Source organism: Ranitomeya imitator, chromosome 5, assembly GCF_032444005.1.
Source record: "Ranitomeya imitator isolate aRanImi1 chromosome 5, aRanImi1.pri, whole genome shotgun sequence".
NCBI lineage: Eukaryota > Metazoa > Chordata > Amphibia > Anura > Dendrobatidae > Ranitomeya > Ranitomeya imitator.
The window spans coordinates 299,046,634-299,060,700 of NC_091286.1; the positions used below are offsets into that span (position 1 = coordinate 299,046,634).

The 14,067-nt window shown below is 40.9% G+C and overlaps 1 protein-coding gene across 1 annotated transcript in view; it reads left to right on the forward strand.

The window, feature by feature from the left end:
• The first annotated feature begins 214 nt into the window (after positions 1-214).
• Positions 215-14,067, forward strand: part of LOC138637738 (uncharacterized) — a 71,900-nt gene continuing 58,047 nt past the window's right edge. The window contains exon 1 of the mRNA XM_069726650.1: positions 215-301. Coding sequence (XP_069582751.1) covers positions 215-301 — 87 coding nt within the window. The remainder of the gene's footprint in view (positions 302-14,067) is intronic.

The window sequence follows — 14,067 nt, forward strand, 5'->3', positions numbered from 1 at the left end:
CATGTGTCTGCACAAACAGTTAGAAACCGACTCCATGAGGATGGTCTGAGTGCCCGACGTCCACAGATGGGGGTTGTGCTCATAGTGCAGGACGCTTGGCATTTGCCACAGAACACCAGGATTGGCAAATTTGCCACTGGTGCCCTGTGCTCTTCACAGATAAAAGCAGGTTCACACTGAGCACGTGTCAGATGTGACAGAGTCTGGAGACACCATGGAGAGCGATCTGCTGCCTGCAACATCCTTAAGCATATCCTACAACATCCAGCAGCTGGCGACACGCACTGGCACATTAATATGGGTAAGATTGACGGTTTATCCTATTTACCTAGCTATCTTCTGACTATACGTATATAGAAGTGGTTATAAACTATTACTACTACTCTTTATGGGTTACAGTTCCATACATCGTGGCACTTTATTCTACACATAGCACTTTAGGGATGTATGTTATACTGTACCCAGATATAGGTTACCCGCCTGTCATGCCTCTGCTGTTACTACAGTGTTAGTGTCTTTTGTATTTGCATCATCTTTGTACCTTGTTTTGCTGTTTTGCATATATGTTATATGTTCAATAAATTTACTATTTTTTGTCTTATACTTGTATATGGGACTTTATTACTCCTTGGTTGTTGTAGGATTGGCTAGTTCGGAGTGTCCTAGTAACTATTAGATTGTCCGTAGTAATATGGGATTGTGTCCCGGTATTTTACTGTATCAGTGGTACCAGTTCTCAACATCCTTAAGCATGACCGGTTTGACAATGGGTCAGTAATGATGTGGGGTGGCATTTCTTTGGAGGGCCACAGAGCCCTCTATGTGCTCACCAGAGGTAGCCTGACTGCCATTAGGTACCGAGATGAGATCCTCAGACCCCTTGTGAGACCATATGCTGGTGCTGTTGGCCCTGGGTTCCTCCTAATGCACAACAAAATCAGACCTCATGTGGCTGGAGTGTGTCAGCAGTTCCTGCAAGATGAAGGCATTAAAGCTATGGACTGGCCCACCCGTTCCCCAGACCTGAATCCGATTGAATACATCAGGGACATCATGTCTCGCCTCATCCTCCAACATCACATTGCACCACAGACTATCCAGGAGTTGGCGGATGCTTAAGTCCAGGTCTGGGAGTAGATCCATCAGGAGACCATCCGCAGCCTCATCAGGAGCATGCCCAGGCGTTGTAAGGAGGTCTGTTGTGAATTCTGTGGCTGAATTCACTCCTGTGGTCACAAGTGGTACTGCAGCTTCTGAGCTTCCTCCCTCAGGTGTTCTGGTGAGCTCGTTGGCTGCTTTGTTATTTAACTCCGCCTGATTCTGTCTTCCTTGCTCCTTGTCAATGTTCCAGTGTTGGACCTGAGCTTCTGGATCTTTCCTGTGGCCTGCTGCTCTGCTTAGATAAGTGCTTCTTTGCTTTTGTTGCTACTTTTTCTGTCCAGCTTGTCTATTCGTTTTGCTGGAAGCTCTGAGACGCAAAGGGTGTACCGCCGTGCCGTTAGTTCGGCACGGTGGGTCTTTTTGCCCCCTTTGCGTGGTTTTTTGCTTTAGGGTTTTTTGTAGACTGCAAAGTTCTCTTTGCTATCCTCGCTCTATCTAGAATATCGGGCCTCACTTTGCTGAATCTATTTCATCCCTACGTTTGTCTTTTCATCTTGCTTACAGTCATTATATGTGGGGTGCTGCCTTTTCCTTTGGGGTATTTCTCTGAGGCAAGTCAGGCTTGTTTTTCTATCTTCAGGCTAGTCAGCTCCTCAGGCTGTGCCGAGTTGCATAGGTAGTGACAGGCGCAATCCACAGCTGCCTTTAGTTGTGTTAGGATAGGTTCAGGTATTGCGGTCTACAGAGATTCCACGTCTCAGAGCTCGTTCTATTGTTTTTGGTTATTGTCAGATCACTGTATGTGCTCTGATTGCTGGCACACTGTGTCACTGGATTGCCTTCAGAACAGAGGTCATATGGGCACTTGGTGGCCACTCACACTACTGAGCATCATTTCCTTGTCTTGAGGCATTTCCACTGAAGTTGGATCAGCCTGTAACTTCATTTTCCACTTTGATTTTGAGTATCATTCCAAATTCAGACCTCCAAGGGATATTAATTTTGATTTACATTGATCATTTTTATGTTTTATTTTTCTCAACGTATTCCACTATGTAATGAATAAAGATTTGCAACTGGAATATTCAATTCAGTGATATTTAGGACATGGGATTTTAGTGTTCCCTTTTTTTTTGAGCAGCGTATATAACCATGCATTTGGGTATATCTGCTGCTGACTTCCATTACTAATAAATATACACTATCTTGAGAGAAGTTTTGGGACACACCTCTTTTTCATTCAGTGCTATTGCCACAGGTGTATAAAATCCATCTAGTAGCCATGCAGTCTGTATTTACAAACATTTGTGAAAGAATTGGTCATTCTAAAGAGCACAATTCATTTTTGAACAGTGCTGCATTAAGACGTCAAGTTGCAATGGATTTGGATATTGAAAGTCCTGATCTATAATTATTTAGAGCCTTCATCGGGGCAGCACGCAGCCTTGCAGCACTGGGGTCCTAGGTTCAAATCCCATCAAGGACAACATCTGCAAGGAGTTTGTATGTTCTCCCCTTGTTTGCGTGGGTCTCCTCTGGGTACTCCGGTTTCCTCCCACATTCCAAAACAACATACTGATAAGGAATTTAAATTGTGAGCCCCATCAGGGACAGTGATGATAATGTATGTAAAGCGCTGTGGAATATGATAGTGCTATATAAAAGTAAAGATTATAATTATTATTGAAAATGGGAATCACATTAGCTTCGAACCAGTCTCTAGGCACAGTACCAGTCACTAGCAAGTCTCCAAAAATTATATACAGGGGTACATTAATAACTGAGTTGAGTTCCTTCAGAATTCTTGGATGTAGCCTTTTTGAGCCGGGGCTTTATTCGCACTGACGTAGCTTGGAGAAATATCTACATTTAGCAAACTGAGTATATCAGTTGGGGTAATATGAGTAATGGGACTGGCTATGATTGTCACTCTTCTTTGCAACTGAAAAAGGGTTAAATCTGAGTTGCCAATGTATCAAGGATGGTGAATAAAAATGGTATCCAGAAATATGGTTTATTTGTCAACATGTTTCGAAATTACAATATTTTTCATCAGGACAAACCACAATGCCCTCTCTGCGTAAATTCTTTTAATACAGATTGAGCAAGATGAAACAAAGTCTGTATTGTTTGAAAGGATCAGATTCAACAGAGCTTTGCCTATTGTTGGGTCTTCTGGAAAGTTAAAAGATCCCATAACTTCTACTGTATCAACCTGTGTAGCGTGCGTCATCTAATAATGCTGTAAAGTGTTTACCACTATTTATAATCCCATCCATAAGATTTCATCATCACTTTCCCCCCCTTGTTCACACTTGCTTTCATATTATTGCTAACATAGTGGCATACTCTTCCCCTTTTTTTATTGTCCTATCTTTCTGAAAGAGTGTAAAACCAGGAAGATTTACAAACCATGTTTCAGTAACAGCTACTGTATATCTATGTTCCTACAGTACCAAGTCCTCAAGCTGTCCTGTTTTTTTTTTTTTTTGCTTGTCTCCTGGTATTTAAGATCATGCACTTTAGGTTTCCATACATTTTTTCATATTCTAATTCCTGAAATTATGTGGACACATTTGTCTTCACTGTTGGTTTGTAACTCATGTATCTCCATATCTTTAGCCCTAGTCACCCCCCACAGTCCACCCTACAATAAAATCTGACCCCTCTCTAATTTATAAACCTATTTATTTTCTGTCTTGTCCTCCACCCCCTTCCCTAGTTTAAGGGTATGTGCACACGTTCAGGTTTTTTCGCATTTTTTCCGCGTTTTTTCGCGATAAAAACGCATTACAAACTGCAGACATATACATCCTATCATTTAGAATGCATTCTGCAGTTTTTGTGCACACAATGCGTTTTTTTCTGCATCAAAACCACGAAAAAAACGCATGCGGATTTCTGTCAGAAATGTCCGGTTTTTGTCAGGAAATTTCTGCTAGAAAATCCTGACATGTGCACATACCCTAAAAACACCACGACTGTTCGAATTCTCTCCCCAAACACAGCAGGACCATTTTTATGCAGGTGCAATTTATCTGCAGAATACACATTGTATTCCAATGAAAAATCAACCCAGTGCTCGAGGAACGTAAATCCTCCCCTCTGCACAAAGGCTTACACCATGAATTTAACACCTTAATTTACCACTATTTCTCCTGTGTTGAAACATCCTTTTAAGGCTACGTTCACATTTGCATTGTTGTGTGCTGCGTCGGTGACGCAACGCACAACGCACGCAAAAACGCAGCAAAACGCTGTGTTTTGTGACGCATGCATTCATTTTTATAGCGCAAAAAAATGCAACAAGCAGTGTCCTCTGCGCCCTGACGCTTGCGCCCAAAAAACGCATGCGTCACAAAACGCAACAAAACGCATGTCCATGCGCCCCCCATGTTAAATATAGGGGCGCATGGCGCGTGCGTTGCCGCGGTTGTGCTCGACGCACCGCAAATGTGAACGTAGCCTACGCTGCCTCCATGGGCAGGGTGTCCAGTTGTTCTCACCTCAATATGGCGCAGTGCCTCCACCCAAATCTTGCTATTAGCTGTAGTGGGATGCAGGAAGATCGTCTTCTTCCGCCAGGAGTCGATTCTGGAAATACTTAACAGATTTATTTGCAGAGGAATAAATGGTGTTAAATTCAGAGTGCATAACAAGGAGCAGCAAAACCTGTAACATCACACCATCTACGATACAGCTTCGAAATGTGCTTTTGCAGTAGGTCTGAATGTTAATGATGACTCTTCCCCTTTCAGTGACAGCAAACACACTTCTAACTATTATCACTTAGCCCAGAAATGGCTGCAGCAATGCCAGTAACACTGGTCTGCAATGGAGCCCAGTTGCCGCGGATGTTGGTGTGCATAGAGGAACCGTTTTTGCACTTTAATATTATGACTGAAACAAAATTCCTTCAGTTCTTTTATTAACGTAACAGTAGAACCACAAGTCCCCCCATTCCTTGATGTAGCAGGTTTGGGGTCACACAGGAATCCAGCTTGGGGTGGCAGGGTCTGAATGCTGGAGACACAAGGCTATAGACTTGTTACTGTAGATAAGGCAAGTGGTGGTGGGCATCTCCTGGGAAACTGGCTGGTCTGTAGATGTGGTTTGGTTGCAGGATTATCTTCACCCCTCACACACTGAGTGCCTGGACTAACACTCATTCTGTGCCTCTGTACCCTGCTCTTCAGGATCGCACTCTCACACGTCTGACATGGAAGATTGCACACTTCTCTCTCCACCTTTCTTCTGCAACCTGTTCAGCCAATCAGTTCCTTCCTCTGCTGCTGCTGCTCTGCCTCTATGATTCAGAGAGGAGCAATATCTGGTGAGTGTTGTAGTCCAGGGCTGTGCAGCAAGAGAATCCTTAACCCCTTCACCCCAAAGCCTGTTTTCACCTAAGTGACAGGGCCAATTTTTACAATTCTGACCACTGTCACTTTATGAGTTCATAACTCTGAAACGCTTCAACGGATCCTGGTGATTCTGACATTGTTTTCTCATGACATATTGTACTTCATGATAGTGGTAAAACTTCTTCGATATGACTTGTATTTATTTGTGAAAAAAACAAAAATTTGTTGGAAATTATGAAAATTTAGCAATTTTCAAACTCTTAGTTTTTATGCCCTTAAATTAGAGAGTTATATCACATAATATAGTTAATAAACAACATTTCCCACATGTATGCTTTACATCAGCACAATTTTGGAAACATCATTTTTTTTTGTTAGGACGTTATAAGGGTTAAAAGTTGACCAGCGATTTCTCATTTTTGCAACAAAATTTGCAAAACCATTTTTTTACGGACCACCTCACACTTGAAGTGACTTTGAGGGGTCTATATGACAGAAAATGCCCAAAAGTGACACCATTCTAAAAACTGCACCCCTCAAGGTACTCAAAACCACATTCAAAAAGTTTATTAACCCTTCAGGTGCTTCACAGGAATTTTTTGAATGTTTAAAAAAATTGAACATTTAACTTTTTTTCACAAATTTTTTACTTCAGGTCCAATTTGTTTCATTTTACCAAGGGTAACAGGAGAAATTGGACCACAAAAGTCGTTGTACAATTTGTCCTGAGTACGCCGATACCCCATATGTGGGGGTAAACCACTGTTTGGGCACATGGCAGAGCTCGGAAGGGAAGGAGCGCCATTTGACGTTTCAATGCAAGATTTGCTGGAATTGAGATCGGAGCCCATGTCACGTTTGGAGAGCCCCTGATGTGCCTAAACAGTGGAAACCCCCAATTATAACTGAAACCCTAATCCAAACACACCCCTAACCCCAACCCTAACTCTAGCCCTAACCCTAGCCCTAACCCTAGCCCTAATGGGAAAATGGAAATAAATACATTTTTTTACATTTTATTATTTTTCCCTAACTAAGGGGGTGATGAAGGGGGGTTTGATTTACTTTTATAGCATTTTTTGGCGGATTTTTATGATTGGCAGCTGTCACACACTAAAAGACACTTTTTATTGCAAAAAATAGTTTTTGCATCACCACATTTTGAGAGCTATAATTTATCCATATTTTGGCCCACAGAGTCATGTGAGATCTTGTTTTTTGCGGGACGAGTTGACGTTTTTATTGGTAACATTTTCGGGCAGATGACATTTTTTGATCGCTTTTTATTCCGATTTTTGGGAGGCGGAATGAACAAAAACCAGCAATTCCTGAATTTCTTTTAGGGGGGGCGTTTATACCGTTCAACGTGTGGTAAAATGATAAAGCAGTTTTATTCTTCAGGTCAGTACGATTACAGCGATACCTCATTTATGTAATTTTTTTATGTTTTGGCGCTTTTATACGATAAAAACTATTTTATATAAAAAAATAATTGTTTTTGCATCGCATTATTCTGAGAGCTATAACGTTTTTATTTTTCTGCTGATGATGCTGTATGGTGGCTTTTTTTTTGCGGGACAAGATGACGTTTTCAGCGGTACCATGGTTATTTATATCCGTCGTTTTGATCGCGTGTTATTTAACTTTTTGTTCGCCTGTATGATAATAAAGCAATATTTTTTGCCTTGTTTTTTTTTTTTTTTTTTTTTGCGGTGTTCACTGAAGGGGTTAACTAGTGGGACAGTTTTATAGAGCGGGTCGTTACGGACGCGGTGATACCAAATATGTGTACATTTATTGTTTTTTTTTAAATTTACATACATACAGTGGGGCAAAAAAGTATTTAGTCAGTCAGCAATAGTGCAAGTTCCACCACTTAAAAAGATGAGAGGCGTCTGTAATTTACATCATAGGTAGACCTCAACTATGGGAGACAAACTGAGAAAAAAAAATCCAGAAAATCACATTGTCTGTTTTTTTAACATTTTATTTGCATATTATGGTGGAAAATAAGTATTTGGTCAGAAACAAAATTTCATCTCAATACTTTGTAATATATCCTTTGTTGGCAATGACAGAGGTCAAACGTTTTCTGTAAGTCTTCACAAGGTTGCCACACACTGTTGTTGGTATGTTGGCCCATTCCTCCATGCAGATCTCCTCTAGAGCAGTGATGTTTTTGGCTTTTCGCTTGGCAACACGGACTTTCAACTCCCTCCAAAGGTTTTCTATACGGTTGAGATCTGGAGACTGACTAGGCCACTCCAGAACCTTGAAATGCTTCTTACGAAGCCACTCCTTCGTTGCCCTGGCGGTGTGCTTTGGATCATTGTCATGTTGAAAGACCCAGCCACGTTTCATCTTCAATGCCCTTGCTGATGGAAGGAGGTTTGCACTCAAAATCTCACGATATATGGCCCCATTCATTCTTTCATGTACCCGGATCAGTCGTCCTGGCCCCTTTGCAGAGAAACAGCCCCAAAGCATGATGTTTCCACCACCATGCTTTACAGTAGGTATGGTGTTTGATGGATGCAACTCAGTATTCTTTTTCCTCCAAACACGACAAGTTGTGTTTCTACCAAACAGTTCCAGTTTGGTTTCATCAGACCATAGAACATTCTCCCAAAACTCCTCTGGATCATCCAAATGCTCTCTAGCAAACTTCAGACGGGCCCGGACATGTACTGGCTTAAGCAATGGGACACGTCTGGCACTGCAGCATCTGAGTCCATGGTGGCGTAGTGTGTTACTTATGGTAGGCCTTGTTACATTGGTCCCAGCTCTCTGCAGTTCATTCACTAGGTCCCCCCGCGTGGTTCTGGGATTTTTGCTCACCGTTCTTGTGATCATTCTGACCCCACTGGGTGGGATTTTGCGTGGAGCCCCAGATCGAGGGAGATTATCAGTGGTCTTGTATGTCTTCCATTTTCTAATTATTGCTCCCACTTTTGATTTCTTCACTCCAAGCTGGTTGGCTATTGCAGATTCAGTCTTCCCAGCCTGGTGCAGGGCTACAATTTTGTTTCTGGTGTCCTTTGACAGCTCTTTGGTCTTCACCATAGTGGAGTTTGGAGTCAGACTGTTTGAGGGTGTGCACAGGTGTCTTTTTATACTGATAACAAGTTTAAACAGGTGCCATTACTATAGGTAATGAGTGGAGGAAAGAGGAGACTCTTAAAGAAGAAGTTACAGGTCTGTGAGAGCCAGAAATCTTGATTGTTTGTTTCTGACCAAATACTTATTTTCCACCATAATATGCAAATAAAATGATAAAAAAAACAGACAATGTGATTTTCTGGATTTTTTTTTCTCAGTTTGTCTCCTATAGTTGAGGTCTACCTATGATGTAAATTACAGACGACTCTCATCTTTTTAAGTGGTGGAACTTGCACTATTGCTGACTGACTAAATACTTTTTTGCCCCACTGTAAATGGATTTATTGGGAAATGTTTTTTATTTTTTTATTTGGGGATTTTTTTTTTTTTTTTTTTTTACACATTCTATTTTTTTTTTTTTTACTTTTTAACATTGTCCCAGGGTGGGACATCTCTGTATTAGATCAGATCGTTGATCTGACACTGTGCATAGCACACTGTCAGATCAATGATCTGACATGCAGTTTAGCTGGCTCTCCAGCGCCTGCTCTCAGCAGGCGCCGGCTAGCCAGGTCACTTCATGACCTGGAAGGAGTCCGGCGGCCATCTTGGATCCGGGGACTCCTTCCGGGTCACCGGAGCAACGCGATCTCATTGCGTTGCTCCGGTGGGAGAGCGCAGGGAGCCCCCGTCCCTGCGCGATCCCCCTCTATGCCGCTGTCACTACTGACAGCAGCATCAGAGGGGTTAAATGCCCGCGATCGGCGATAGCGCCGATCGTGGGCATTGCTGCAGGGTGTCAGCTGTCATATACAGCTGACACCCGCACCCGATCACCGCGGCGCTCAGCGCGAGACCGCGGTGATCGGTGCGCCGTACTAGTACTGCTGCTGGCACAAATGCAGTGCCGGCAGCGCAGTACTAGTACGGCGCATGGCGCGAAGGGGTTAATATCTGCTGCTGTGAGTGTCCTTGTAATCCCAGCCGCAGCTGTAGTTTCTATACACATAGGTCTCACTGCAGATGTTACACTCTCCTCCTGGTGAGTCATTGTAGACCCTGAAGCACAAAATGATGATTAATTACCTGAAATGCAAACTTGTGGAAAAGCATCCTGACTAAAACCACAACCAGTCAAATGCATATTACTCCCATGACTTATGGGTGCAGAGGGGAAATATGGCCGCATACTATTGAAATGGGGGGATTCTACTCAGGAAATCTCAGTAATGTGACCCATCTTTTCATATGTTACCATTTGGAGGAACCTAGTGTCCCATGTAGCATTGGCAACCATGCGTGCTGCACCTCTTTCCCAGCAGGGACACCAGCTTACTCACTGTTGCAGCCCCGATCCCACACTTCCTCCGTGTCTGCTGCACGGCAGCATTGACCTGCATTATATACAACTCAGCTTAATATGTATAAGTCTGAGTTGTATGATCAACCATTTCCCTCTCATTTGCGTTCCCCTATTTTTTTCTGTTCTCCCAGCTCCATGCGAACATTTAGGTATGACTCTATAAGTCTCGGCGCTCTGCGTCCATGGTTTCTAGGCTACGCCGGGTACTCCGCTCCTGTGCGGCCGGTCATGTGACGTAGAGACCGGAACTCGCAGACCTTCGGACTGCGCATGTGCCGCAAACACCCGGGCCGCAGCGCTCGGTAAAGTTATACTATATAAAGCCCTCTGGATCAGTAATAACCACCCCCTGACGAAGGAAATATATCCGAAACGCGCGTCGGGCGCACGCAGGTTCAGGACCCAGCTTTCCCCCCCAGGTATATATAATAGCAATATCGCTGTGCTATCACACTTTTTGTGTATGGTTTATTTGTCTACAGACCTTATACAGGTCTATGCACCTGGGCACTTTAAACTAGTGAGCTGTCATTTTTACCCCCATATATTTATAAAAGCGATATCGCTGTGCTATCACATTTGTGTGTATGGTCACATGGTTATAGACCCTATACAGGGTTATGCACTTTGGGCACTTTAAAAAGTGAGTTGTTGTCTTTTATATTATTATTTATTATTTATTTTTTATTGTGCACACCTTTTTGGCAACTTTTTTTCACAATGCTATTGAGCTTTTTTGTGTAATGTTGACGTATACAGTGTTTTAATACTTGATTTTTATACACCGTTTATATATCTATTACACTGTTAGTTACAGGGGTAATCAGAAAAAAACTATTTAAATGTTATAAAAATCACATAAAACATTTACAGCTCTTTAAACTGCATATTAAAAAAAAATGTGCCTGGTCACTAATGGGGCAAAATGGCTTGGTCTTGAACTGGTTTAACCCCTTCAGAACATATGACGTATATTTACGTTATGTGTTGTGTCCCCGACTTTGATGCGGGCATTGTCGCTGAGCCCGCACATTTCCCCGCATAATTTGATTAGCTGTCATGTGCCTTTAACAGCTGTAGGCATAGAGGTGCTCCGCTCATGGCTGTTAACCTGTTAAATCCCTCTGTCAATCTCTGACAGCAGGATTTAACAAGCACCGATGGGGCTTGCGTCATTCCATGCTCCTACAGGCACACCCGTGACTTTTTCACAGTGTTCCAATGTGTTGTCAAGTCAGCGGGGGTCTACTGATGACCCCTGTGCCTATCATTATAATACTCATGAGAATGCAGCTCGTGGCTCTTATTTCTGCTATACATAGCAATGCTGAAGCACTGCAATGTATAACACAGTCAATCAGATGATTGCAGCTTCAAGTTTCCTAAGGGGACTATTAAATAAAGTAAAAAGTGAAAAAAAAGTTTTTTTAAATATAAAAAAATCACCCCCCCCCCCTTTTGCCTCATTGAAAATAAAACAATTTAAAAAAATAAATATTTGGTAGCGCTGCATTCAGAAATGTCCGGTCTATCAAAATATAAAGTAAATTAATCCGATCAGTAAACAGTGTAATGAGAAGATAAATCAGAATGCAAGAATTACATTTTTTGGTTGCCGCAACATTGCAATAAAATGCAATAAAAGGCGATAAAAACATTTCATCTACCTCAAAATTTTATCAATAAAAGCATCAGCTCATTGCACAAAAAAATAAGCAAAAGACAATACTTTTTTCATACAAATTTGGGATTTTTTTTCACCACTTAAATAAAAAATAAACTATACATGTTTGATATCTGCATACTCATACTGACCTGGAGAATAATATTGCCAGGTCAGTTTTACCATGTAGTGAAAATGGTGAATAAGAAATCCAAAAAACAGTTGTGGAATTGCACTTTTTTGCAATTTCATTGTACTTGGATTTTGTTTCCTGTTTTCCAGTACGCTATATGGTAAAATCAATGTGCCATTCAAAAGTCCAACTCGTCCATAAAAAAAAAACAAGCCCTTAAATGGCTATATTGACGGAAATATATAAAAGTAATGGCTCTTGGAAGAAGGGGAAGAAAACACGGGAAAAAAAAAAAAGGAAAATGGCCCACAGTGAAGGGGATAACAAGAAAGGTTCCAAGTGGATACAGAAATGCTTTCAAAGAAAAGTTTGGGAAATATTTTAATCCTTCCTTTATCACAGGTTATAGTTTAAAAAAAAATTAAAAGGGTGAACGTCCACTTTTTAGAAAGGTATACTTTATATATTGTGTGATGATATAATAGCTGTATCACATTTCCAATACTACTTTCATAAAACAATTTAATTTAAAGAAAGGAGAAATCATTTTTCACACCTACTGAAAATATATTTTCGATGCAAAATGTTTAATTTTTATAGTGTAAAACACAATTTTATCGTGTTAGAATTTCGATATGATTTCATGTGTTTGCCATCTGATTATACAGTTATTTTATTTGCTTAGCAGAGTAGAGAACATGTATTAAAGAGCTCTAAGTTATAACAGATTTTCTCTTGAAGTTATCTCTTCTATCAGGCAATTGTGAAAGGAATGCCCGTGATAGCAGAAGCAGAGAAGCAAAAGTCCTTGTTTTGCACATGTAGTTGTTTCATGGTTGCTGTGATTTACTGTCGTAATTAAAGCATGAAAGAAGACGAGAGAGTTTTTGCCGATGTCCCCCTCCTTTTACTCTCTAAAATGCTGAGCTCTTGGGGGCTTTCTGTGGACACTAAGCAGGATTCCCTAGCAGAAGAAAATGAAACAGATTTCATAGTACAAGCTTTTCCTTTACAAGCATCACAATAAATCTGCTGTCACTCAGTTTGTACTAGGGTGGACATTAAAGGACCTCCCACTTCTTTTCCTCTGCAGCACTTCCCCAGTTTAAGCAATATAGGCTGTGTAGAGACAGCAGGCCCCGTAAATCAATTTAATGAGAATTGATTCACTTGTAAAAAATTCCTGTGTAAAACAAATAGCGTGGTTGGGCGGTGATGAACAAACTTTAGACCTGGAAAATGCTATTAGGCAATACTGCTACCCAGTAGTGATTCTGGCAAATAACATCAACCTGTGCAACTCCAAGTTTAGAGACTTTGAGTTTGAGTGGTCTTAGGAAAGCCATAATGCACTGTGGATGAATAATAATGTTATAATTAAATCAGTAAATAACTTTTTAAATAAATTCCAAAAAAGGTTGGGAACCTTATAATATGTAAAAAAAAGTAAGAATGCAATGATTTGGAAAACTCAGGTATAGTTTATTTACAACATAACGTAGAACAGTGATCAAAAGGTGAAAGTTAGACATTTTTTCATTTCATTTGAAAAACGTAGCACATTTAAAAATTGATAGCAGCAACATATCTCAAAAAAGTAGGGATATGGCCATGTTTACCATTGTTGAGCATCCTCTCTTCTTTTTACAACATTCTGTAAATGTCTGGTAAGTGAGGACAGTTGCTAGAGTTTTGGGAGAGGAATTTTGTCCCATTCGAGTCCGATTTAGGAGTCTAGCTGCTCAACAGTCCTCGGTCTTTAATGGATTTTTTCATTTTTTAAAGCACGAAATATATTTAATTCTAACCAACTGGCCAACAGAATATCAAATATATTAGTTGGGGTCACTTGGATGATAGTCCAAACAAAATAATACGTATTCACATATACTTTAATAAGATGTATAGTAGAGGGACTACACGGAAAATGAACTTTATTAATGCTAATTTCCATTGGCTAAGAGATGGTCTTAGTGTCATATACTGGGACAACGTACTTGTAAATATAAGTACACAAAACAAACGGGACACATGCATCCTAAAATAGATCATGTGTACAATATATATCCCATGGGAATAATCAAGCTAGAAATAGAAGATATCTATGGCTAAATAGGGCTGTAAGGGGCACAAAAATTGGCAAAAGACAGAGAACTGAAGAAAGAGAGTAGTGATGTCTCATTAAAGGGAACTTGTCACATGAAAAAACACTACTAACCTGCAGATATGCGATAAATCTGCAGTTTGATACTGTTTTGAAACCGTGCAGCTGTTGCACTGAAAACCAAGCTGCTGAGGAAATAAAGTGCGGCTCTAAGTGTGGGCATTGGGCAGGTTCAGAACACTG